At 41.3% G+C, this 26,861-nt stretch overlaps 1 protein-coding gene across 3 annotated transcripts in view; it reads left to right on the top strand.

The window, feature by feature from the left end:
- The window catches only part of RAPGEF5 (Rap guanine nucleotide exchange factor 5), a 225,194-nt gene that overhangs the window by 101,304 nt on the left and 97,029 nt on the right, over positions 1 to 26,861 (top strand). For all 3 annotated transcript variants that reach the window (XM_078059361.1, XM_078059362.1, XM_078059363.1), the window contains 2 exons: positions 11,905 to 11,978; positions 23,250 to 23,375. In XM_078059361.1, coding sequence (XP_077915487.1) covers positions 11,905 to 11,978; positions 23,250 to 23,375 — 200 coding nt within the window. The remainder of the gene's footprint in view (positions 1 to 11,904; positions 11,979 to 23,249; positions 23,376 to 26,861) is intronic.

Genomic DNA, 26,861 nt, shown 5'->3' with positions numbered 1-26,861 from the left:
GCATTATCAATAATAGCCAAACTATGGAAAGAGCCCAAATGTCCATTGACTAATGAATGAATAAAGAAGATGTGGTATATATATATATATATATACACCATATATATATATATATATATATCTCAGTACATATATATGTGTGTATATATACATACATACACAGTGTGTATATATATATTACTCAGCCATCAAAAAGAATGAAATCTTGACATTTGCAATGACGTGAATGGAACTAGAAGGTATTATGCTAAGCGAAATAAGTCAGTCAGAGAAAGATAAATACCATGTGATTTCACTCAGACATGGAATTTAAGAAACAAAACAGATGAGATAAATCTTTTAAAATTTAAATCCTGAGAGAGATAGAGAGTAGAGAAATGCACTGGAGACTTTTTATTTTATTTTACTATTTTTTAGGGGAGGAGGGGCAGAGGCTGAGGGAGAGGGAGAGAGAGAATCTTAAGCATGCTCCACACCCAGCATGGAGCCAGGACTGGGGGCTCTATCTCACCGCCCTGAGATCATGACCTGAGCCGAAATCAAGGGTTGGACGCTTACCCGACTGAGCCACCCAGGCGCCTCTGCCTTAGAGTCTTTTTAAATGAATGAACATCTTGGAGTGTCTAAGTACCATTACTGCTCATATCTCTAAGATGTGGTTATTGAAGATTGGCCTGAACCTGTCCTGTCACCAGAACATATCTTTGTAAGGCACTTAAAAACCAAAAGCTTTTCTGCCTCTCAACAAAAATGCTGAAGAAAAATTGTAGCTAAGGTTAACTCAGTTTTTTTAAAGTTTTATTTTAGTTTGATCATGTACAAACTGTCTTTGCGTTGAAAGGAAACTTGTGTTTTTCTGGTATGTTTCCTCAAAAGAAGGGCAACCAGACAGGTTCCTGGGCTCAAGTACTGATTACTCTGGTCAGTGGAGCAAATATTTTTGATCTAATTAAAGGATTTCATACAGGATACACTTTGTTCTCTTGACGTTATCATTTTTCTCTGTTGAATAACTTTTCCATTGACTGGACATCTATTAGATGTTACTCAAAAGAAAGCACTGTAAAAACCTATTACAAAGTGGAGGAAAGGAAATTTGAAGGGTCTCGGCTCTAAGACAAAGGCGTAAGAATTGAAGGGGAGCCCTCTCTGCCTGAGGGCAGGATACATCATGCAGTCAGCAAGGTGGGGGGGCGGGAAGCAGTCCGGAGCTGGTGTTTCTCTGGCTTGAGCCACCTTCAGCCAAGTAGGCAGAGCATGTAGCATCTGATGGGGAAATGGCAGTTTTTCAGCTACCTCTGATTTTAACCTCCTTACTATAGATTTGTTATGTTGTCTGAGTGATGTGAATTTCCAGAACATCAGTGCCTGTATATTCAAATGTTAGTAAAAGCAATACCTTTCTTTTGTGCAGCAAACATGTATTATTTCTCTATATAGGATTCGGTGTTTAGGAAGCATGGTGAGGGTTGAAGGGGTATGTGGGAGCACTTAACAGTGAGTAAGTCATTATGACTCTAATTTTTATAGACTGAATTCCTCGTAGGAAATTCAAGTCGGTTCTCGCTTAAACTGTTTACAGTAAACCTCCTATTTCCTTTGTTTTCAGTCTCACTCCTGTTCAATTCATTTTGGACAATTTAAGTCTTTGTGGTGTTATTGGAGCAGGTAAAGAGTCAGACCTGGGTACTTAACCATCTCCTCCACTGACTTCCTGTGTGATTCTGAGCCAGCTAGTTAGCATCTCTCAGGCTCAGTTGTCTCATGTGTGAAATGAGGATAATCATAATAGCGCTTGGAATCTGATCAAGGAGAAGGCCAACCGTACACCTGCCCTAACACATCCATAGGATCTGATTTAACTCCGATTTCTATACAAAATGAATCAAGTAACCATTAAATGGTAAATGGATCCTGCTTTGGCCAGGGAAGCTGTTTGTATCTGCTGGAAGTGTATGAATGTTCCTTGCAGGGTCTGAAAGTGGCCGATCAGTACTTTGTCAGTGAACGTACACACATTACTGAAGGCCCACCAAGGCGGCCCCATGAACCTGTGGACTTGCTAGCTTTTAGTTGGCAATGAGTGATCATTCTGAAACCAAGTCATGCATGGGATGTTGCTGGGTTTGGGGAACACAGTTTTAATCCATGTCGACAATTGACCTTCCTCCTTAGTAAGTGTGTTGGAAAAATTACATATGTGAAAAATTAAGGATTAAGAATGTCAGTTAAGGGATGCCTGGGTGGCTCAGTAGGTTAAGCATCTGCCTTTGGCTCGGTCAAGGTCCCAGGATCCTGGGATCAAGCCATACATGGGGCTCCCCACTCAGCTGGGAGTCTGCTTCTCCCTCTCCCGCTACCCCTTCCCCGACTCGTGTGTGTGCATGTGTGCTCTCTCTCTCTAATAAATAAATAAAATCTTAAAAAAAAAAAAGAATGTCAGTTAAATTACCAAATGACACAATCCAAAAGAAGCAAATTGCTAAATTCCAAGAAAAAGAATTTAATGAATTATTAAATTTTTTATTAAATAAAAAATAAAAATTATTAAAAGTTCTTTTATTTATAGAAACTTAAGTTTCTCACGAGCCCTACTAAAAAAGTACTGAATTGATATTTAACAAACATTGGCAAAAAGAAGTATTAAATTATTAGCCTGCTCACAGTGGCCACATACCTCGGGCCAGCCTTGCCAGGATCTCCCGCAGAGGGGTGTGGGAAAGATCAAATGGGAACGCCCACATTGAGAACATGTGTTTGAAACATAACAGCTCAAGAGCTGTACATCGTTAGCAGAATGATGGTGATAGTTTCTTTGCTCACATCACCTCACTTGCTACTAAGTGAGTCTCGTCAGCCTAACATAGAAGCCCAGCCAACTGTCCTGGCTTTGTTTTCTGGTTTTCCACAACACTGGGTACTGCTCACTGGGCCCATGTCAGATCCCTTGCTTTTCTCCACCTTACCTTTGTTTATACCAGCTCTCCACCTTGACTGCCCTTCTTCCCCTCACCTCCTCCACCCATCAGAATCCACCTTTTCCTCTAAGACTCTTCTTCCATCATCTTACCGTCTCCCCCAAACTGGATGGGCCAGTGAGTGTTTGTATCTGCCTTAAAATTTTTACTTTCTGAATTGGTCATATTAGTTCAGTTCAATAGACAATTACTCAGCAGCACTATGTTGTAGAAATTATTCCAGGTGCTTAGAATGGGAAAACCTACTCTCTGCTCTTGAGGAACTCATAGTGTAGATTAATAAAGACAGAGGTTTGTGTTGCTACTTATAAAACACTGAGATAAGAAAATGCATGTGTACAGAAAAAGAGCTTTGTTCGGCCAAGAGGAAGGAGGACTTCATTTAATCTAGAGTCTTGGGCGCAAGTAGTGAGGACTCAAGGATCGTCACTAAGGAGATGGTGTTAGAACTGGAAAGCCCAGTGGACAAGAGGATTTTCACCTGTTGAAGGCAGGGACAAGACGTTCCAGGCTAGAAAGAAAGAAATGTGGGAGGTGCCTCTGGGGAGAGAGTCTGGGACCCAGGGACCTGGCCAGCAGGGTCAGGTTGAGGCTTCCGCCTGAATGTTTCATAGAATGGGGGTCACAGGGGTAACAGGGGTCAAACCTGCACAGTCCTCTAAGCCCCACTGCATCAAAAAAGCCAGGGATGGGGCCTCACTTGGTGCTCGGGCTCCTGGGTGACTCTCATGTTGTCTGGGTGGGGAGAGGCGGGAGTCTAAAGGGATGGGGTGCTAGTGTGATCAGACTCGCCTTTTGGGAGTGGAACCTGGCGCCTGTGTGGAGGAGAGAATGAACCAGAGGACAGGCTGGCTGGGATGCTGTGGCGGTGGTCCAGGGGAGACGTGGTGCAGTCCTGAGCTATGACCGTGGCAGAGAGGAAGGAGGATGGAGACATTTCAGAGGTGGAAGCGACGGGGTGTAGTGAGAGACTGATGTGAGGGCAGAGGGGAAGGAAGAACATGAAGACATCTGGTGGTTACTTAAACTAAAATTCTGCAGGAGGAGGAATAGGCTTGTGAAATCCAGTGGACATGATGCTTGTGATTTCAGACCTTTCTGTCCATCCCCGGGGACAGAGGCTGTGCCACGGCACTGTGAGAGCGGCTTGCCCGTTGCAGGTGCATGATGGAGCTGCTGAGTGTGAAACTGGAGACATGGTCTGGGGCTCCGAGAAGAGAGCAGAGATGGAGACACAGATTTGGGAATAACCTGCATAACCGTGAAAATTGAAACCGTAGGAACAGATAAGATCACCGAGGAAAGCGGCAGAGAGAGAAAAGAGAGCCTGCAGGAAACTTGCATTTTTAGAGGCTTCGAGGATGATAAGGACCCAGAACAGAGAGTTTTAAAACAACAATCTCAAGTTCAGCTCAGAGCCTGAACTGACTGGGACTGAGAAAAGACAAGTGGGACAGAGATGTCGCAGGCATTGGTCAGCTTTCAAAGCAACTTTCCGATGGCGCTCTGGATGGGCCAGATTATAGTACTATATGGCCTGTCCTGGTGAATGCTGAACGATATTTTTCAAATTTTAACACTAAAAAAAACCCACAGCAATGAAGTAAAGGCTGTAACTGCTTCTTCTCCCTTCCTTTTTAAAGACTAGAAAAGATCTGAGCATTTTGAAGCATTTGTGATTATATATCACTAACCAAAAATAAATAGACTCGATCAGCATTTCTTGCTGCCAGCTCGTTTGTGCGCCACCTCCGAGGGAGCGCACTGCCCGCTGAATGGGGATGGAGCCTTGGAGAGGAGCCTCCTAAAATAAATATTAGGGCCTTTCTCCAGGAATGGTACAAAAACATAGCTGGTTATTTAGATAACGAGGAACAGGGCTCTGCCTCATGTGTCCTGGAAACACCTCAGTGTTTTCTGAGCGTGGTAAAGTCCACAACCCTCGGAACATACAAAACAGCCCAACCTGGTATGCGTCTCATCCACAGGGGTGAGAAATTCTTGATGTTACTAGTGGGGATGCATTTTGAGGTTTAAACTTCGTTTCTGTTCTTTCTATTGTATTATGTTGTGTTTCATTAGAAAAGAAATACTGGTCAGGACCCACATGAACGGACTCGCCGGTGTGCGGTGTGACCAGCACAGTACTGTTCTGTCCGCGACAGACTCGAACTGCCGCAGATACATACACACATCATACAGGGAGGGCTAGCGCAGGTTACTGAACCTCATCTCTAAAATGGGGGGGATTTTACCTGTCCCCATCTTCAGGGTGTGTGGACATCAGATGAGGCCCTTTATGAAAATTCTCTCTCTTTAAAAATGCTACAAAAGTGAAAGATTCTATTATTGCCCAAATTTTAATTCTTGGCCAAGTACTCAGTGAATTCTTTTTCTTGACTGTATTTGCTGGTTTCTCATACGGAGACTTGAAATGCTGAATTTCTATCTGTAGTGAAATTTGGGGTTGGCTTGTCAATAAGAAAAAAATTAGTTTGGTTGGTTTGCAAAGAACACTTTCAAGTATAGTCACCTAGTGCATTATGATCATTCTGTTTAATATTCTGTGAGTACGGCTCTTTCTTACCTTGGCAAAATTGATCAGAGATTAAATAAGCATTGTTTTGAAAGGACATCAGTCTTCTTTGTGTTTAACTAATAATATTAATAGAGTTATCAAGAAAGTTTTCTTAGCAATCTTCCTAGTAAGTCATGAGGAGAGAAGACCTGTTCTGAAGATAACACAGAAGTGATATTAAGGCAAGCCCTAAAATCTTGGAGGCTGTCTCCAGTAGCTCATCTTGAATGGCTCTTGGCTAACTTACAAATAGATACATTTAAACTAAGTACTCTTCTGTGAATTAGTGCTAAGTAATCCACAGATACACTTAGTTCTCATGCGGGCTCTCATATTCACTGCTCAAAATATATGCTTTAGATCTTGTGCTTGTGACTTTTGTGGTGGTAAGTTATTTTCAAAGGCCTTTTCTTGCTTTTAGACTCTGTGTTGAGAGATAAGGAGATGGTTTGTGTTGGCAGAGAGGGTGGCTCAGAGCCTCCCTTGGTCCCAGAAGCTGTCATTCCTGTGTACATGTTCCACTGGAGGGAACTGTCCCAGAATCAATATTTGCGTAGGAAATTTTCCCCAGCCTACTCTTACTCTGATCAGATAAAAGAAAATTCAGCTCAAAAATCTAAATAACTGCTTCCTCCTCCTTCTATCACGTGAGGCATACCACTAGGAGGCATGAAGAAAGAGATTGTCTTTTTATGTATTTCTTGACATTCATCTTCATATTCAGGGGTCACTAGAACACTCCTTTTTAGGTGACTGACTGTATTTCATACATGAGGCGTCCCGGGGTGATCATAAATCCTCAGCATAAGTATATTTTTGTTCCCAAGTAGCATATGTGAACTCCCAGCTAAAATATATTCTTGGAATCATATTTTTTCAGTATTTCCAAGAAAATAATGTTATTTATGTATTGGAGGAGACCACACTCTTGTCCTTGTCATCAGGGAGCTGCAGATAAGAGTCTCCAAGAATTTTGAGAGTCTCCATTGTGCAGACTGAGATGGATTGCTGAGTTACCTTTGCCACATCCCTCTTGAACTTGCTTGTGTTTGTAGTTCTGGCTCTGTGAATCCAACTATAGTGCTGGGCAACTAATTTTGAGGTCTTCAAAGATGTGACAAGAAATGTAGTGTTGTTGTTTGGGGATAAGCCAGGAATATAGGACTGAATCTTTCTCCCAAGTATACTTTTATGCTAATCCCCACCTCCTTTGTTTCTATTTATATGTACTAAGAATTATGCCTAAATCTTAAAAAATAGTGTTCGCTCTCAATTCTGAAATTGTTATTCATTGTCCTGCATGTCCTCTGTTGTAGTATAATGTGAAATAATTAATGCATAGAGCACCAGAATGTTGTTTTTTTTATTTTATTTTATTATGTCATGTTAATCACCATACATTACATCATTAGTTTTTGATGTAGTGTTCCATGATTCATTGTTTGCGTATAACACCCAGTGCTCCATTCAATACGTGCCCTTTTTAATACCCATCACCAGAATGTTGTTTTAAAAACAAAAACATGGACAGGATGGTTTCTGCTCAAGAGGTCCTGCCTTTGCGTCCTCGCCCCTCCACAGTTACTATGACTTAACCAAGTTGGGTTGTCTTCTGGCCTCAGAGTATCCCTTGTCAGAGCCTTGGGCCCCTGGGCCTCTTCACTCAGGACTTGGTGGACCATATCACACCCTCCTACACAGTGGCCACTGGCTTGCCTGGCTGATTCACGTGGGAGAGTCCTTGTAACCATGGTTTTGTGTAAGTCTAAAGGCATCATGGATGGTCGGGCTCAACTACTCTGGTTCCTACAAACTTTCCCCTTTGGGATGGCATCTCTCTCCATCTTGATTGCTTATAGACCAAAATGTCAAAAACACACTTAAAGAAGATATCCAAAAACTTTCTCTACACTTTTGACATTCAACTTCACTGTTTTGGGGGTGGGGCGGGGATGGTGGATGCTGGGGGAGTTTACTTGATCTTTCTACTTTCCAAAAATTGAAGACCCTCTAATTATTCATTATTCTTTCATACGCTCTTGTTGAGCTTGCCTAGATAATAGGAAAGGATTTAAGCTTCCCAATTCTGCAAACTAACTTATTTGGCAGAGGGCTTCCACCTACCTTCTTGAGGCCCTTGGCAGTGTTGGTGCTCTTTCTATCATGTGGATTAAACCGTGTACTAAAACTGCTTGTTGGTGTAACTTTGCTCCCACCTTCTGACTAAAACGCCATACCCTTACCACCCCATCTTAGCTCTCCTTTCCCCAAATTTTTTCCACCTTTCTGAACCAAGACGGAAAGACACTCCCAGGACACATCAATTCCACACACATTAGGCTCCTGTGAGGCAGGATCTTATCCTCTCAGACTTCCATTTCTCACACCACCAAGAAAGATAAGGAAGATAAGCAAGTGCCTGGAATGGGCCAGGCTAAGCAGTAACCTAGAGGCACAGAGGACACGCTGAGTACCAAGAGGAGAGGATCGGGAATGCCTTCCCTGATCGTGCCAGCCAGAAAGCCATCCTTCCCTCCAAGTGGCCCCGAGGACACAGCACTCCATGGTGTGCAGGGGTCTGATGGCCACTGCTAGATGGCTCCTTCTGGTCAGGATCACATCTTAGCTAGATTTTTTCTCAGCATCTGTCCCTTTGCCTGGTACACAGGTGTTCTATCAGTGTTTTCTGAACCATGGACGGAAACTCTGATTTAACTTTCCACTTGTTCAGTATCATTCCAGTTGTTATCTGAAAACTGCAGAACCCACTCAGTGTATTCTCTTCTCAAAGAAAAGCACAGGACTGCCCTGGTGGTGCCCCCTTTCTGTGGATTCCCCAGTAGGAAACCTGTATCTTTTTCACACTTGCCAATTTTTAGTCACTTTCTCCAGACTCTGTATCCTCACCCTCCAGCTCCAGCTTACTCAAACAGACATTCCTGAGCTAGAGATTCTAACTGGAAGCTAGTTACTACCTCTCCCACTCACCTGGTTAGACCTTTTTACTGCTGACTGATCAGGGCAGGAGTGTCACTAACTCTGTCCCCTGACCTTGGCAGAATGTCACCTGGGAGCCATTAGGCTTCCTTTCCTGGAGGACCACCTGTCTGTTCTCTAGGGACTAGACCTTATTTCCCTTCTGTGATGCAGTAGGGCATGTTCTCTGTTTTAAGGAAATACCTATGAGAGACAGCTCCCTCCCCCCAAAGAAGCCCCAAGTAAAAGTACAACCCTGAAAGATTATGGACTATGAATTCTTTCTGGGAGATATCACTCTCTACAACTAAATCTCAGTTTTTCCTGTTTCTCTTGTGATGAAGGGCTTGCCTTTTGGTAAGGAAAAAGATTTTTATAGAGTTAGACATCATGGAAATCCAACCGAGATTTTTTAAAAGCATGGTCCTCTCAAAAAAGAAATAGTAATGCGATAATCTTAACGTGACAACAACAATATGGCAGATTATTGAATGAAATGGATTAACTCGAATAAATGCTGTGCAATGTCTTCTCTTAAAAAATTAAAAATAGGGCGCCTGGGTGGCTCAGTTGGTTAAGCGACTGCCTTCGGCTCAGGTCATGATCCCAGGGTCCTGGGATCGAGTCCCACGTCGGGCTCCCTGCTCTGCGGGAAGCCTGCTTCTTCCTCTCCCACTCCCCCTGCTTGTGTTCCCTCTCTCGCTATGTCTCTCTCTGTCAAATAAATAAATAAAATCTTTAGAAAAAAAAAAATTAAAAATAAAAAATAAAAACATGAATTTAGTTGGCAAAATATTCCAAAATTTAATTTTCTTCATTTTCATCTAAACTAAAACTTTAAAGAGCAAAAATTCAAATTAAAGCATAAATGAAGTGCCAAGGTATGGTTCACACTTCATATGGGTGCTCTTGTCCCACATTAGTTGCCCTCTAGGAGAATGAGTCCCCATTACAGGTTGAGGAAAGACTTATTTCAATTAGTTAAATAGAGTTCCTTACTTCTATAGCCAATGCATTTCTTTTTAAAGTAGGTTCCATACCTAGCATAGAGTGCAGTGCAGGACTTGAACTCACAACCCTGAGATCAAGACCTGAGCTGAGATCAAGAGTTGGACGCTTAACTGACTAAACCACCCAGGAGCCCCTAGCCAATGCACTTTTAAGTGGAATTTACAGTGTTATTCTGTATTTTTCTTTTGGCATTCTTGCCTCTAGTTTTTCAGAGAAAACATGGGAGTTTTTCTTTCTTCTTAAGTTTTCTCATAATCAGGCAACAGTAGCAAAAGGGGACCCCCTTTGAACAAGCATGAATGGAACTTTTTGCTGAAAAAAGAAGAAAAGCTTCTATCCACTTCCACTGTTCCTCCCTTGCCTGTAGATGCTCGGTGATAGGAGTTTTCCTAGTTATTCGTGGCATTTAACAGAAGAATTTCCCTCCCCTCTTTTTTTCATAAAGAGTTACGAAAGCAGTCGTTTCTGTAAGTAGGGGTGGTCACGTTGTGCTGTTTGGGGCAAATGGGGAGGAACCGTTCATCCCGTTAGTTTTGACAGAGCTCATACTGCATGCACAGTACTTTAGGTGTGCTCTGTGGTAAGCACCACAAAGTAGGCATAAAAGGCATACGAAAGCAAAAGGTATGTGAAATGATACTTTAAAAAAATACAGAGCAGAGAGCACAGTATTTGAAAGTCCACAAAACAATGCGAACTGAACCCATAAGTACAGTGCGTGACCTCACTGTCAGCAAGACTGGTGATGTTTTTGTCCTGCTTTTGATGGAGAGGGCAAAAGAAAAAATGGCATGGCAGATGTGAGGAGTAACTTACTCTACTTAGGAGTATTCCTTGATTGCTTCTTATCCTCAGCTCCCCCAACCCCCCAGCCATATTCAGTTCATTGACAGGTGGTGTCCATTTTGTCTAAAAATTCAGCTAAGATCCTCCTTGTGTCTTCAGCTCATTGCCACCTCCCTGGTCTGAGTCATCCTCATCTCTAGTCAGGATGTCAGCAACAGTTACCAAACTGGTCTCCCGGTTTCCTCGTTTGCTTCTCTTGAGTCTCTTCTCTATAAAGAAGCCAAAAAGAACTCTTGAAAATATGCATCAAATCATGTGATTCCCAATTTAATATTCCTTAGTGCTTTCCCCTGTTTTTTGGCTAAAATCTGAATTCACAGAGTGGTCTGTGCTCTCTCTAGCTCCTGTCACCCTCACCTGCCATGGATGGCTCCATCTCAACTTTGAGGTCCCACCCCAATAATAGTTCTTCAGGGAATCACCATCCCTGCCCCCCTCCCTAAAGTGGCCTCCCCCAGTTTGTTTTCTGTCATATCCCCATTTGTCATGACCATCTTATTTTTAAAAATATTATTATATTTATAATTATTATGATTGTTATTGTTAGTTGTAGTAGTAGGAGTTGCTGATCATTGGCTGTCTTCCCAGCTAGGATGTGTACTTCATGAAGTCAGGGCTCACCCGCCTTTTTCCAGGAGTAGCCCCCATGCCAGGCACATGGTCGGCACTCGGTAAATATTTTGAAAGTGAAAGAGCAAACTGTACAAAGAGTAAAATAATGAAATCCCTCTGCCTGGATCGGGGTTGTATTGAATGTCAATGTGAAGCTGGAGATTAGGAGGAAGCTAGAGAATTCAAGGAAGACCTTCAATGATGAAGAGGGAATTCATACTTGATAAGATAAGTGATACATTGACCAAAGCATGGCACTTGTTTTATTTTTTGAGACTGATTATTTAAGCTGTTGTGCCCCAGCTGTATTGTATGAGGGAGAGGAATTACAAGCTTTGTCTTAGGGGATGATTGCACCAGCCCAGAAAATGTGACAAGGACTTGGATAGGGAGATGCTGGGGAAAACAAGGGAGAAGAGGTCGATTCAGGATTCCACAGTTTGGGATTTTGTGGTAACAATATACTGGAACGGTCTAAATAGACAATATTATGCTTTCTTTATTATGTGACCATAAACTACCAGCCAAAAAAACCTCACATTGTTTAAAAAAAATGTTCTCAGATAAACTTGATAGAAGCTTTCGACTACACCCCAACTCCCTCTTGGATGAAGCGCAATACTGACAAGCGGATGTCAGGATGGGTTTAGGTGAAGAGAAGAAATGAGAGCAAACTTTTCCACTGCCATTGATTTAATAAGCAAGATAATGTACATGAAAAGTGCCCAGTGCGGTTAAACTTTCAACCAAATAATAAAAAATAGTGCTGATATTTACATTTTGTGAATCTACCTCACAGTGTTTTTTCCTGCCAAATTACCATCTGAAAGGAAATGATCTAAAACTGTTTTCTTATGATGCTACATTTTTTTTAAACATTCCTTTTCTTTTCTTTGTTTAAAGCAATTGAACAAGATGAAGAAAACAGTGACAAACACGTCATTGTGACAGAAGCTGGAGGTGTTCCAGATTCTCAGGTATGATCAGTTCTGTGCCCATCTCTCATTACACCTGTCTTCTGCACTGAGGGTGGTGACATAAGGCAGGTGTCTGCAGATGATACGGGTTTGAGCTTCTGTGTTCTGTAAAGAGCGGTATTACTGGGAATAAAGTACTTATTTTTAATAGAGAGGCATTTCACAAGAAGGACCCTAAATTGTTAATTATATTTCTAATTTGATTCACGAGGGAGGGACAGATGGTCAGACATCCTCCACTTCCCAGAGAAAGCAAGGAGAGTAAGTGAAGAACCAGGAGAGACCACCTGAGAGCAGACCACCCCCTGGAGACGGCAGAGAAGAATGAGCTGGCTGCCAGCCGGACAGCTGGGGCTGGGCCGCACAGATGAGTGGGTGCCTCACCTGCCAGAGATTCTCTGCCAACGCCCAGTATCTAACTCACAGCATGGACATGCTTTTAGCAGCATCTGACCTGCAGATGCTTACCTAGAGAGCAGAGTAGGAGCTTGCCATGCTCTGTGGTATTTCATATTATTGCAGTCTTCACTCCGAGCATATTGTAAGCAAGTAGAAATTAGTTTCTCATTCCTTCCCCATCCATATGGGGAAAATGCCCTGGGGCTGTTGAAAAATTTGGGTATGTAAAGGGTTAAGATGGAGAGACTGGGTCTCCTATATATGTTTCCCACCTGCCCAGAAACCCTAATTCTCATCTCATATGTTAGCTCCTTTCTTCCTTTTCTCCCTAAAAATATCTTTTCTGCCTAAGAAACTCCCTGTTTTAATGCAGTGACGTGTGGGTGGCGTGGAGCGAGCCTGTAGACTTGAGTTTGCCTCCCAGCCCTTCTTCTCTATGGCCTGTGTCTTTACACAAGCTCTTTAGCGTCTAAACCTGTGAGTTCCTGCAGGCTAGCATCAGTGTCTTCGTCACCATAGTGCCCCTGCCTGCAAGGTCCCTGCAAGTGACTGGCATGCGGGGTTTCCATCTCTGTAAAGTAGAGATCTTACAAAGTTGTCTGGAGGTTGAAATGAAACAATGCAGAAAATGCCTGCACGTAAGAGTTTCAGTAATTGTTAGGCAGCATGCATGAGGTCCAGAGTGCAGCCTCCAGGGCCAGACGGCCTTGGCTCTCCTCCTGGCTCTGCCGCTGTAACCTGGGTGACTTATTCTCTCCTGGCCTCAGAGCCCTTTTCTGGGATAGTATTGAGAGTTCACTTGGGCAGCCCTTTGGATACAGTAGGCACTTGCCTAAGCTCCTAGTTTTCTTAACTCCACAACAAACCCTATTTACCGCCACTTTACAGATGAGCTGGTAAGTGCTGGGGCCAGGAATCAAACCAAGGCCGCCCGGCTCTGACACCCTGGCTTTTAACACCTGTCCTAAACTGCCTTTCTAACATCTGTGAATTGGGGATCATTGTGGGGTTGTTTTGAGGATTAGATAAATATATGTGAAACAGAACAGTGCCCAGCACATAGTGAGTAGTCAAAGAAGTTCGTTTCTCTGAGTTATTACCGTGATCATGATCATCTATGACATTGCTTTTCGGTTTGAATGTTTAAGCTGTCTAACGTGGCTTGGTTGCAGTATTACTCTCTGCCTACCATTATGGTATCTTCACAGACATAGACTTCTAGACTCATTTATCACTCTTTATATAGGACTAAAGGATTAAAGAATTTTTTATCAAAATGTGTAGAATTTGGGAGGGTGCCTGGGTGGCTCATTTGGTTGAGCATCCGACTCTTGATTTGGGCTCAGGTCATGATCCCAGGATCGTAGGATTGAGCCCTGAGTCGGGCTCTGCACTCAACGTGGAGTCAGCTTGGGATTCTTTCTCCCTCTCCCTCTGCCTCTCCCCCAGCTCTCTCTCAAATAAATAAATAAATATTTTAAATTTAAAAAAGTATAGAATTTTTGGGGTGCCTGGGTGGCTTAGTGGGTTAAGCGTCCAGTTCTTGGTTTTGGCTCAGGTCATGATCTCAGGGTCCTTGAATTGAGCCCCACGTCAGGCTCCGTGCTCAGTGGAGAGTCTGCTTGAGATTCAATCTGCCTCTGCCCCTCCACCTTATGCTTGTGCACCCGCTCTCTCTCAAATAAATAAATATTTTAAATGAAAAAAAAAAGTGTAGAATTTTTGCCAGGTTCTAGTTTAGGGCTCTTAATGTGATCTTCAATGAGTAATTTATAATGTACTGAACTTTGGAAATTCTTCCTTTGCTTCAGGTGTCCATTGACCCCTGGATTCAGTAATTATTTTCATGTCTCCTGTCCTCCATTGTAGCAATCATTTTATTTATTTATTTATTTATTTTTAAGATTTTATTTATTTATTTGACAGAGGGAGAGAAACAGTGAGAGAGGGAACACAAGCAGGGGGAGTGGGAGAGGGAGAAGCAGGCTTCCCGCCGAGCAGGGAGCCTGATGCGGGGCTCGATCCCAGGACCCTGGGATCATGACCTGTGCCGAAGGCAGACGCTTAACAACTGAGCCACCCAGGCGCCCCTCAATCATTTTAATATTAAGTGATGGTAACTGTTAATTGTATAAAGTAATTGCCAAATATTTCATGATTTTCAGTAGCCAAAATGTGACTTCTTTTTTTTAACATATAGAAGAAAGCTGTTATTTAAGGCTGTGCTAGTGATCGTAGAAAACAGATGCTCATTTAAAATGCTTTATGTTGGAATTTACTAGAATTTGCTTTTTTTTTTTCTTTATTATTTGTCAACTTTGCTGTTCTGCTTAGCGGTGTGGTCAGTGATGTTTACAGACCTGAGATGTAATTTCAGGTCCAAACAAGACAAAATATTGGTATCCTTCCTACTCTAGTATGAAAGTTCAAGGAATCAAGTATAGGAAATAAGTGAACCATAAGCGATGTAAATGTATGGCAATGTATTTTTTTACTTTTCTCAGAAGAGAGAATTATGTACATAAAATAGATTAAGAAAATATTTGAGGGACAGCAATTATAAATTCCATGTAGCTATGGCTTCTGCCTGCTTCCCTCCTCCCACTCTGCTCTGGCAGGATTTAGTTTCATACAGTGTTTGTATAGGATGGGTCTGTCCAACCCAAATGGTGCTTTAACACATGTAATTCCAGAAAGGAGGGGGGTCAGAGAAGTGAACCTTCCTGAGGTTGATGCCTTACCTGTACATGGAAGGGCCAGGAGTCACTGGATGACTCTCTGTGATGCCCCAGCACGGTGTCTGAGGCCTGTCCTAGTGATGCCCTGGGCATGAGTAAATCTGCCTGACACTCCCCATTACGTGCACTTTTCACTGTGGGTGCCACGTGGCCCTTTCCCTCAAGGAAAGGGTATATTTTTCTAGCCCAACCAGGAGGAAATTTTTCATAATTTTCTTTCCCTCTCTGAAGAAATTTGAGAAAATGAATACTTGCTGTCCTACAAAATAAAATGGTTCTTTATTATTATTATTATCAATTTATAATTTATTATATTTAATATATTATAAATATTATGATTATATAATTGCCATATGATATATTCTATTATATATTACATTTTATGTTATATTAATATATTGTATATTTTAACATATTATATTTTATGTACTTGTTATTAATATTATACATAATTTTTTATTATTATTATTTAGTGTGAATTATCTTCTGAATTTTCCTAGAAGGGATTCTTAATATTTGTTGTTTAGAACATATGTGCATACAGTTGAGTCATGTAATATATCTTCCCATCCCATCAGTCTTTCATCATTTGAGTTTTCTGTTTAAAGTAGGAAAAAAATTTATGACTTTCTGTTTGAGATTGAATTGTGAAAGAAATGACTCTGTTATGTAGTAATGAATAAGAATTTATCACCGTGCATTTGTATTAAGTAGCATTCTGTTACGGCAAAAGTGCTTACTTGAAAAGTGGGCTCTTTCATCCTGGTTTTCCTTCTGTTTTGCATGATGTTTTATCTAAGTGTTTGAGAGAAAATGATTCTTTAAGTGAAGATAATGCAGACAGTGTTTTTATACATAAAATGTGCTCTTTCACCTTTCGTCATGAAGGTTTATTCATATATCATCCTTGTAGCCTTTCCTAAGGGACTCCTGTCCAAGCACCATTTTACCACTAAAAGAATGGGCCCAACATTTTTATGACTCCGTTTATAAAGGAAACAGACTTTAATTTACATTCATAACATTTCTCTCCTCAGACACTGAAAATCATATGAATAGCTTTAATTATACATTACAGAGGTTTTTCTTTTTTTTTTTTTTTTGAAGCAGACCTTGAAATAAGGCTCTTAAATAACTCTTCTGACAGTTCCAGATTAATCTTTTATTTTTTTTCTGGCTTAGCAATGTTAGGTAAACTGTTTATAATTAATTTCGTATAGGCAAATTAAGTAGTTCAAGAATGTGAAAGTCTTGGGGCGCCTGGGTGGCTCAGTCGGTTAAGCGGCTGCCTTCGGCTCAGGTCTTGATCCCGGGGTCCTGGGATCGAGCCCCGCATCGGGCTCCCTGCTTGGCGGAGAGCCTGCTTCTCCCTCTACCTCTGTCTGCCACTCTGCCTACTTGTGCTCTCTCTCTATCTCTGTTAAATAAATAAATAAATCTTTAAAAAAAAAAAAGAATGTGAAAGTCTAGATCAAGGGCTGTTACTTATCTTGCTTCTCCTGCCATAACAAAGCTCCCAAAATATATTAATAAATTCATGGGTGTTTCAAATTAAATCACTAAATTACAGAGCTGTGAAAGGGACCCCCAGAGAACATCTGGCTGAGCGTGGTACTTTCACAGAGGACTGTCTTAGAAACTATCTAGGATGTATGGGAATCTTTCTGGGCTTCAGGTTCTCCAGGGAATGAAGAAGCATTCATAACCCTCCTTGAAGGCCTTTTTTTTTTTTTTTTTAAAGATTTTATTTATTCATGAGAGACAGAGAGAGAGGCAGGCTCTCCGCGGAGCAGGGAGCCCGATGCGGGACTTGATCCCAGGACACTGGGATCATGACCTGAGCCGAAGGCAGATGCTTAACCAACTGAGCCACCCAGGTATCCCCTTGAAGGCCTTTTTTTGATAGTTGTTATGTAAAGAGTGCTGTAGAATTGATTATCTTACAAAAATGCATCTGGAAATTATGCAGAAACCAGAAAATCAAGACAGCAATATTCCTTTTTTAATTATAAGATGCTTTAATTATAAATATGAAATAATTAAGTTGCTCTGAAACCCATTTTTAAAAGTAATAGCATTTTGTGTTTAAAGTACATAATTTGTGCACCCAAGTATCTGGTTCTAATAAAAATGTATTTCCTCATTAAAGAAGAGTCTATATTTAGAATCCTAAACATATGATACAATAGAATGTTTAGAGTTTCTTAAACACTCATGTTCCCACAGCAACCAAAAAAATAGTTAAGGTATCTTAAGTTTTCACCACTCGGTCCCACCCTCTTAATCCTAATGATATTATCAGTTGTTTTATTTTATTTTTAAGATTTTATTTATTTGACAGAGAGAGACAGCGAGAGAGGGAACACAAGCAGGGGGAGTGTGAGATGGAGAAACAGGCTTCCCACTGAGCAGGGAGCCCAATGTGGGGCTCAATCCCAGGACCCTGGGATCATGACCTGAGCCAAAGGCAGACGCTTAATGACTGAGCCACCCAGGCGCCCCCTATCAGTTGTTTTAAAAGAATGTATATGATGGGGTACCTGGGTAGCTCAGTTGGTTGGGCATCCGATTCTTGGTTTCGGCTCAGGTCGTGATCTCAAGTTGTGAGATTGAGCCTTACTTTGGGCTCCGCACTGAGCATGGAGTCTGCTTGAGATTTTTTCTTCCTCTCCCTCTGCCCCATCCCCCACTCACACACACTCTCTCTTTTTGTCTCTCTAAAATAAATAAATAAAATCTTTTTTAAAAAATAAAAGAATGTATATGGGTCTGTCTCCCATATACATACAAAGCAAAGACCGTCTCCAAATCAGAGCACATGGGAGCTTAGCCCAGTTAACTCTGGAACCTGTGCTGGTGAGAAGTAACAGGCTCAGTCTTGTGCCTATTTAGTTCCAAGACACTTTCCTCCTGTGTATCCCCCCTTCCGGCCCCAATCCCACACACACCCTCTATTATACAGGGCGCTGCACTGGGGAGCATCGAGAGATTAGGACTAATCCATCACACTGCGGAATAAACAACCACAGGGCAGGTCCTAAGGTTGCAGGGTCATGAGCCTCCTTTCTCGGCTAGCAGGACAGTATGTTAAACGCTGTCAGGATGACATGGATGGAGAGAGAAGAAATTCTAGCTGGCCGACATCAATGAATTTTTTAGATAACAGAAATTTATTCCTCTAAGTGTCAAAGCTTTTAAAAGATGTTAATCATTTGTAATGTAGGAAATCCACCCCGCAAAGTCTCCTTGTCTTTTTAGTTTAAAGGAGGATATTTAACACCACTGATCCTCTTGTACCCTCTCTAGTATTGATGAAAAGTGCCTCTTCAAGATCAGCCCATGTATTTAGCATTATATCAGGTTATGGGCTCCATTAAAATCCCGACAAACAGAAATATGCTCCAAGGAGGATGGCTAGTATGTTAAAAGGATCTAAAAATAAAATCAAGTGGGCCCTTAGTAATGCTTGACAATGTTATTCTACTTCCCTTGTCCCGTTTCCTCCCCACTCAGGAGGGGGCAAACCACAGTTGACTCCCTAATTTTGTAAGTAAAGTGTTATTGGAACACAGCTGTGCTCTTTCACCTACCTATTGTATGGGTTGCTTTTGCACTAAAACTGCAGAATTGGGTAGTTGCATGAGAGCCCACATTACCCACAAAGCCTGGAATATTGACACTCTGGCCCTTTACAAAAAAATTGGCCAACCTTGCCACTGAAATGACCACTACATGTAGCCTTCTTTTCTTATATCTCCACAGCATCTTCTCATATTCCCTACTCTCAGCTAATAACTTGACTTATTTTTTTGGGAAATAGAAGCATTCAGAAAAGAATTTCCAGGAGTGCCCAGGTGGCTCCATCGGTTAAGCATCCAACTCTTGATTTCAGCTCAGGTCATGATGTCAGGGTCCTGGGATCGAGCCATGTGTCCAGCTCCCTGCTCTGCTGGGAGCCTGCTTGAGATTCTCTCCCTCTACTCCTCCCCCACCTCGCACATGTGCGAGTGCTCTCTCTCTCTCTCTCTCAAATCTTTAAGAAGTAAAAAAAAAAGGGGGTGCCTGGGTGGCTCAGTCGTTAAGCGTCTGCCTTCGGCTCAGGTCATGATCCCAGGTCTCTCGCTGTGTCTCTCTCTGTCAAATGACTAAATAAAATCTTTAAAAAAAAAAAAAAGTAAAAAAAAAAGAATTTCCACATTTTCCCACCACCAAATGTGCCAGCCTACCTGCATATTTATCCCTGTACTTCACCTGCCCTCCTGTTACAGTGAGTGAAATATTCACAGTCCTGTTTCTGTCTGAAAGTAGATCTTTATGCTCTCTTTGCACCTGAAGGACATTACTCCTAAAAATGCCCCCTCTCCATCTGCATCATGAGGTCCCTCGCTGTGTCTGGGTGATTTCTAATAAGATAGGTAGACTGGAACATCCCTCACCATAAACAAGCAAGCAAGCAAAACTCCTTTCAACATCACTCTTTAGCTAGTGTTCTGTTGCTTGTAACAAAACTCAGAAGAGTTGTTGCTCGTTATTTGTAAACCCCAAGCTAATACAGCTTTTTTCCCTACCACTTTTTTGGTCAAAAAAAACTATCATCAAAGTCACCGATTACTTCCGTCAAATTCTGTCAAATCCGTCATTTTGAACCCATCTTACTTGATATTTCAGCAACATTTGGTACAGTTTTTCTCTCCCTCCTCTTTGAAACACCTTCTTCACTACTCACCAGCTTCTCCTCCTGGAGCCACTCTGTCTCCTTTTCTGACTATTTGTTGTCTTTCCAATATCCAAACCTGGATTTCTTCTCTTCTTTGCTTACATCACTCCACTGGTAACCTCTCTTACTCCTCTGGTTTTAAGTACCATCTACACTGATGCATCTGAGCCTCCAAATGGCCAACCCAGCAACACCACTTAGATACCTAATGGGCATATTCCTTCCCAGACATTCTTCCCCAGTCTTCCCAATCTCAGTAAATGACAACCCTACCTTTCCAGTTGCTCAAGCTAAATACCTTGGAGACAACAAAATCTGTTGCTGTACCTTTAGAAAGTATTCAAATTCTTTTTTTTTTTTTTGAAAATTTTCAAATTCTAACCATTTCTCACCATCTCCACCACTACCACAAGTTCCAAGACTTTGCTTCTCTGAAGACCAGTCTCCTTATGGGTCTTCTGGTTTCAGCTGCTTCTTCCCACCCAACAATGTTTTCTCAACCCAGAAGACAGAACGATCTTGTTAAAATGTAAGTCAGATGATGCCAGTCCTACATTCAAAACCTTCTAAAAGATTTCCATCTTGTTCATAAAAGGAATCCAAACTCCTTACCCGGCCTGTAAGGACACTATGTGATCTTTAGATAACAGAAATTTTCTGTTCCTTGAACATGCCAATCACACCCAGGCCTCAGCACCTTTGCACTTCTGTTCCTCTGTCTGACACACTCTTCCTCACTTCTTTTAGATCTCCATTCAAATCTCATTTTACTAAAGAATCCTTCCCTGACATGCCTTGTCTTGGTAACACTCCAGTCATTTCTCTGCCCCCTTGCCTGCCTTATTTTCCTTCCTATCATATATTACCAGCTGATATATTATATCTATATATGTTATGGGCGCCTGGGTGGCTCAGTTGGTTAAGCGACTGCCTTCGGCTCAGGTCATGATCCTGGAGTCCCTGGATCGAGTCCCGCATCGGGCTCCCTGCTTGGCAGGGAGTCTGCTTCTCCCTCTGACCCTCCCCCCTCTCATGTGCTTGCTCTCTCATTCTCTCTCTCTCAAATAAATAAATAAAAAAATCTTTAAAAAAAAAAAAATATCTATATATGTTATATAATCCACATCCCCTAGTGAATGTAAGCTTCATTACACGGGGGGTTGTTTTTGTTGTTGTTGTTGTTCAGTACTATATCCCTAGAACCTATAGCTCCTAGCTTGTGTTGGTTGCTCAAATAAAATCTGTTGAGTAAGTGAGTGAATGAATGAATGAATGAATAAAATAGGGAGCTGGGAGGGCATATATAGGCAATATTAAAAGGAAAATATAATAAATATTGGTGTTAAAATGTTTGAAAAATTAGGGCGCCTGGGTGGCTCAGTTGGTTAAGCGACTGCCTTCGGCTCAGGTCATGATCCTGGAGTCCCAGGATCGAGTCCCACATCGGGCTCCCTGCTCAGCAGGGAGTCTGCTTCTTCCTCTGACCCTCCTCCCTCTCATGCTCTCTGTCTCTCATTTTCTCCCTCGCAAATAAATAAAATCTTAAAAAAAAATAAATAAATAAATGTTTGAAAAATTATCATATTGAAAAGAAATAGACATAGTTTCAGTTGCTTTAAAAGGTAAAACTAGGGGCACCTGGGTGGCTCAGTCGGTTAAGTGTCTGGCTCTTGATTTTGGCTCAGTTTGTGATCTCAGGGTCTTGGTGTCAGGCTCCATGCTCAGCGGGGAGTCTGCTTGTGGATTCTCTCTCCCTCTCCCTCTGCCCCCCTCCCCACTCGCTCGCTCTCTCCCTCTCTTTCTAAAATAAATAAATAAATATTTTTTAAAAATAAAAACAAAAGGGGTGCCTGGATGGCTCAGTCAGTTAAGCGTCTGCCTTCGGCTCAGGTCATGATCCCAGGGTCCTGGGATCGAGCACCGCATGGGGCTCCCTGCTCCGCAGGAAGCCTGCTTCTCCCTCTCTCTCTCTCCCCCTGCTTGTGTTCCCTCTCTTACTGCCTCTCTCTCTGTCAAATAAATAAATAAAATCTTTAAAAAAATATATAAATAAAAGACAAAACTAGTACTCCTGGATTTAAGTTGAATGATTTCAGAGTTTTGTCTAGTGTGGTAAGGGACTTTCCAGCAACTGTGGCTCTCCAACAGGGCTCAGGCTGTCTTAGGATAACCTGAGATCCCTGTGCAAGAAGCCTTGGAGACGAACTGGAGGCCCGCTTGTGAGGGATGTTTTAAAAATAAATAGCTGACTTTGGGGGAGGAATTCCACTTGCTGTCTCCTGGGAATCTGTGATTTAGGCCACTTGAAGAATTTTCTGTTTCCTTCCTAATTGTTGGAGACACTGCTAGATAAGAAACTATCTTTGCCCATGGGAATAAAGATAATAGTCATTGTTTTACATGGATGATCCCATTTCTTCGATGCCCACTCAACAAAATGGGTATCTTTGGTACAATTAAGACCATGAAGCTGAGCATCACTTTCCGTCCCCCTTCTCCATATTTGGTCCTGTTGCTAAGTCCTTTCAAATCCTGTAGTTTGTATTATAGATTCCCAAATTTTGACTGCTTCTGCCAAGAGTAACTTCACATTTCATTAGATCATGTCCTCATATGTCAGTATGAACCATTTTTTAAAAGAATTTGAGCAGAAACAGTTCACAATTTGTGTTATAATGAACATCTTTTTTTTTCTAATCAAAGTCCTAGATTTTCCTCCTTTGTATTATTGTTACTTAGGTACTTTGGCATAATAAAAAATGTGATGCTTTATGGATCATTTCCAATCCCTGATGACATTTGAAGCTTTCTTTTTGCAGTTTATTTTTAATAAACTTTTTTTTTTTTACCGTATTTATGCAACATTGGAGGTATTTTGCTAATAATGTCCCATAGTAACTTTCCAGTTGTTAAAAAAAAAAAAAAAATCTGGTGATCTCGTTAAACTGTGTATTTGTACGTGGAATAATCTGGTGGAGCAAAAAAATTAGGAGCGTGTATACTGTTATTTTTAGTACTCTGTATCATTTCACCCTTTTTGTCAGAGTGGTTCCTGGCTAACTTTCCCATGAGTTTTTAACCTCTTGTGAGGCTTTGCTTATGTAACAGGAAACAGGCTGTCAGGAACAAATACTGGCATATCAGAAGCACACTTCAGTCGCAAATGATTCAGTTTGCTCTGCCCTTCTCTCTCTTAAAGTGGACCGATACATGATCTCAACTTTAAGACTTGTGGTGTGACCTTCCTAGGTTAAAATCATTCAATTTCAGTTTTGGAAAGGCAACATATTTGACCAAGACCAGGCATTAATCCAGGCAACAGAGAAGATGAGCTTATCATAAGGCGAATTTTGCAGTGGTGTCATGTCCTGGGACTGCGGATTTAAGTATATCTTCGCTTTTTCCCCAACTCTTAAGGCAGGAGTGATGTGCAAACTTCAGGAGAGAGATGACATCGGACGAATTGAACTGGTCCAGAAGCTGGCGAGAGAAAACTGTCAGTTTCTACAGACAGACAAAAAAGAACAGGAGAAATCTGAACACGTAAGCCCTTTTTCTCTTGGGGACGCAGGTTTAAAGGGGGTGGAAAATATTTCCGCCTGTTGTATGTTTGAAGGAAAAGATATTATTTTAAATTCTTTAGTTTTGTTTTTTCCCCCAAAAATCATCCTCCTTAGTAAAAATAACAGCTGCTCATAACTCCAAGCCAGCCATTTACAACACTGGATTTATAAGAGAACTCTGCTCAAAAGTAAATCTTGTAGAAATAGAAGAATACATGTAAGCAAATCTATGAATGCTTGTCTATGATTTTGATTTGATGGCTTTCAAGTTTCACTTTGGGAATTTGACCACATCAGATAGTTTGTGGAATATGAATTTTGAAAGAACATTCTGATGTACTTTTATGTTGACTATGGCGTGGCTCTGGTTACCAAACAAATGTACCCTGAGTCAGTAGAAAAAGGTAAGAGTAGAGTAACAGATTATAGATGCTTTCACCAAGTGGGAGAGTCAGAAGGGAGTTTTCCCAGTATCTTATGAGTGTTTGTGTTCCAACAAAAGTTCTATTGTTTGCATGGAGTTAAACTGGAGGAAAGGGACGCTCTGCTCGATTCTCCTGAAAGCAGTAATTCAGATCGAGCCTTAGAACTGAGAATGTTGCCCTCATGCTGGGGGTACAATGGCACCACTTTCTTTGTTGTCTGACTTTTTGGGGTTGTTTGTAAAACTACGCTCTCAGTGCTCAACTATCCAGGGTTGCTCACGAAGGGGAAAATTCTTCAGTGCTTATAAACATGTCTTTCTCTGACTTTAATTTTTCCTTGGAATTTTAGATCCAACCCCTTCCAAAGGGGAAAAATTGCTTCATGATTTTTCTGCCCTAAGGCCCAATACAAACACCAGGGTTTTACTGAGCAGGAAGGTAAGATGTTCAAGGGGGCAGGCTGTTTAGTTGAACATAACATGTCTCTCACAGTGCAACATCGGACAAGTATCAATAATTGGTGTCTCAAGGGGGAGAATAATCAAGCAGTTTCAAAGCCTTGTAACTGAGCTGTTTCAGGGGTGACCATTGACTTCAAGTGAGAGTGGACATCTTAGGAGCCTTCACTTCACTAGGTGCTATTGAAAATTCCAGGGACTTGTTTAAATCGTTAAAAGCACCCTGACGGTTGACGGTATCAAAGACTGACTCTTCATCTCTGCCATGTCCTTAGAATATTTCAGTATCCTAATGTGTGACTTAAGTTTCTCAGAACAGTGTTCCTTTTGGTTCATTTTAATTAGAAGAGCAACAGTTTTCATATGCCATATTTTGTTGATTTCAAAATGCATATTTCCCCCACATTTTAGCATCTCAGAAATCAGAGTAAGTCTTAATGATTGATGATAGGAAAACACATCATAGTTTAACTGTGAGCACTTTTCTTTCCTAGTGGTCCTTAAAATGAATGATATATTTTACAATGAATTGCATATTCAATTCAGTGGACCAGTGACAGCCTGAGGGTAGGGCAAGATCTTTCAAAGCCAAACCAATAGTAGAGTACCAGTTCACCAAGGCTAGAAATCATCGGCCTTAGGCCACAGACAACTTTAGGCTTATTTTAAAAGGTATCAGTATTGCCTTTGCCTTGTATTTAGTTTAATCCGGAATATTATAGGTAAAGCTAATGAGACTACCGTACCCCCCCCAAATATATATTAGAAATCCAAACTTGGGGGCACCTGGGTGGCTCAGTTCGTTAAGCGACTGCCTTCGGCTCAGGTCATGATCCTGGAGTCCCGGGATCGAGTCCCACATCGGGCTCCCTGCTCGGCGGGGAGTCTGCTTCTCCCTCTGACCCTCCCCCCTCTCATGTGCTCTCTCTCTCTCTCTCTCATTCTCTCTGTCTCAAATAAATAAATAAAATCTTTAAAAAAAAAAAAAAAGAAAGAAATCCAAACTTGGTGCTGGTAATTGTAAACACTTCTAACATGAGGCAGAAATTTAGTGGTAGAAGATTTACAGCTTTGCTTATGGTTATCTACTGTTGCTATGTACTGTCCCTACGGTTATCTAAAATGAAGGTTTAGTCCTTCATTTGAAGACTGTAAAATAGAACACTAGGGTTTGTTACTTCTTGCATGAATGTCATGATGTGAATGCATTAGCAGCTCTGACAGTGTTTATGCTCCTGAGAGGAAAGATGGTGTATAAATCAGCATTGGATTATGACATTTGCTACATAGACTTTTCCTCCTGAAGCTTAGAGTAAGGAGAGGTGAATATTCAGGCTCTTTCTTCCTTAGTGATGAATATAATCTGAGCCATTCTGCCATGTCCCTCCTGCAGGATGACAGCAGTTGAACTGATCAGCTCTTGAGACTGATACTGATATCGTGTTCCACTCTGTGGATTATTTGATACTAGATGTTTACACTTATTGCAATAATGTATTAGGAACAAAAACCATCTGGTGGATTATCTGACTCATTTAGGTCTTGAGCATCTGATGTAGCTCCACCTTTGCTTACCCACGGAGTTCACCGTGTTCATGAGGTGGGTACAGCGTTTGCCTCTTTCCTGCCCTCGCTCTCTTTTCAGTGGTAGTCACCTGCTCTGGCTCATGAAAACTCAGTTATAATGCGCAGGATGTGCAGAGGAAACTGCAGTTTACCTAATGTAAACCCAGGCCCGCAGTGTCTTCTTGTAATAACAGTACCAATAATGACCAAACCCCAGAGTTACATACAGATTTCCTTTCTTTGATGATTTTAAAATGCTTCATCTACCTCCTCTGCCATTCCTGGGCCAAAGGTATTTAAATAGACAATGGTAAAATTTGAGTTAGAGTCTAAGTTACCCATGGAGTTTTTGTTTTTGTTTTTGTTTTTTTAAACTAAACTACATTGCTTCTCCAGTTCTAGAATACCACATCCCTTTAAATATGTATGTGCCAAAATGAGAAATCTACTTTAAAGTACTACTGAATAGAAAAAGAATAAAGCTTTTGTTGCTGGTACATCTTGTTACAAATAGAAGGAGCTTCAAGCTTTCTTGAGTAGGCATTTCTCATATTTTCTCAAACTGGTCAAGACCATGATTATAAATGCAGCCAGTGAGAGACACACTTCACTCTGAGCTTTTGCCCAGATATTTCTGAAAGAAAAATATTTAAATGTATAATTACCACAAGTTTCTCAGGAGGCACTTGGTTGTATTATTTTACATTAACAAGCTGTCGGCAAAATTAGCCAACACTCATTACTAAGTGTTGAAAATCATTATGTGAGAACTTTAGGAAGGGGACAGAAATTGGTTATTTCTTCTAAACATTATGATAGTGGGATTAAAATTTGGTCATTAACTCTTTAAAGTAATTACTTCTTTTGTAGGCATCACATTTCCTAGTCTTAATCTAATTGTATTAATAGGGGAAGGGGCATGTGTTACCAAATGGGGACTTTCAGCTTGACCTGGAAGGCTGACTAATGGCCCCCACAGGGTGGGACAGGGCAGAGCCTGGAAGACAGAGGGACTAG

This window comes from Halichoerus grypus, chromosome 12, assembly GCF_964656455.1.
Source record: "Halichoerus grypus chromosome 12, mHalGry1.hap1.1, whole genome shotgun sequence".
NCBI lineage: Eukaryota > Metazoa > Chordata > Mammalia > Carnivora > Phocidae > Halichoerus > Halichoerus grypus.
Note: the sequence above shows the minus strand (reverse complement) of the source record. Positions and strands in the feature narration are given on the sequence as shown.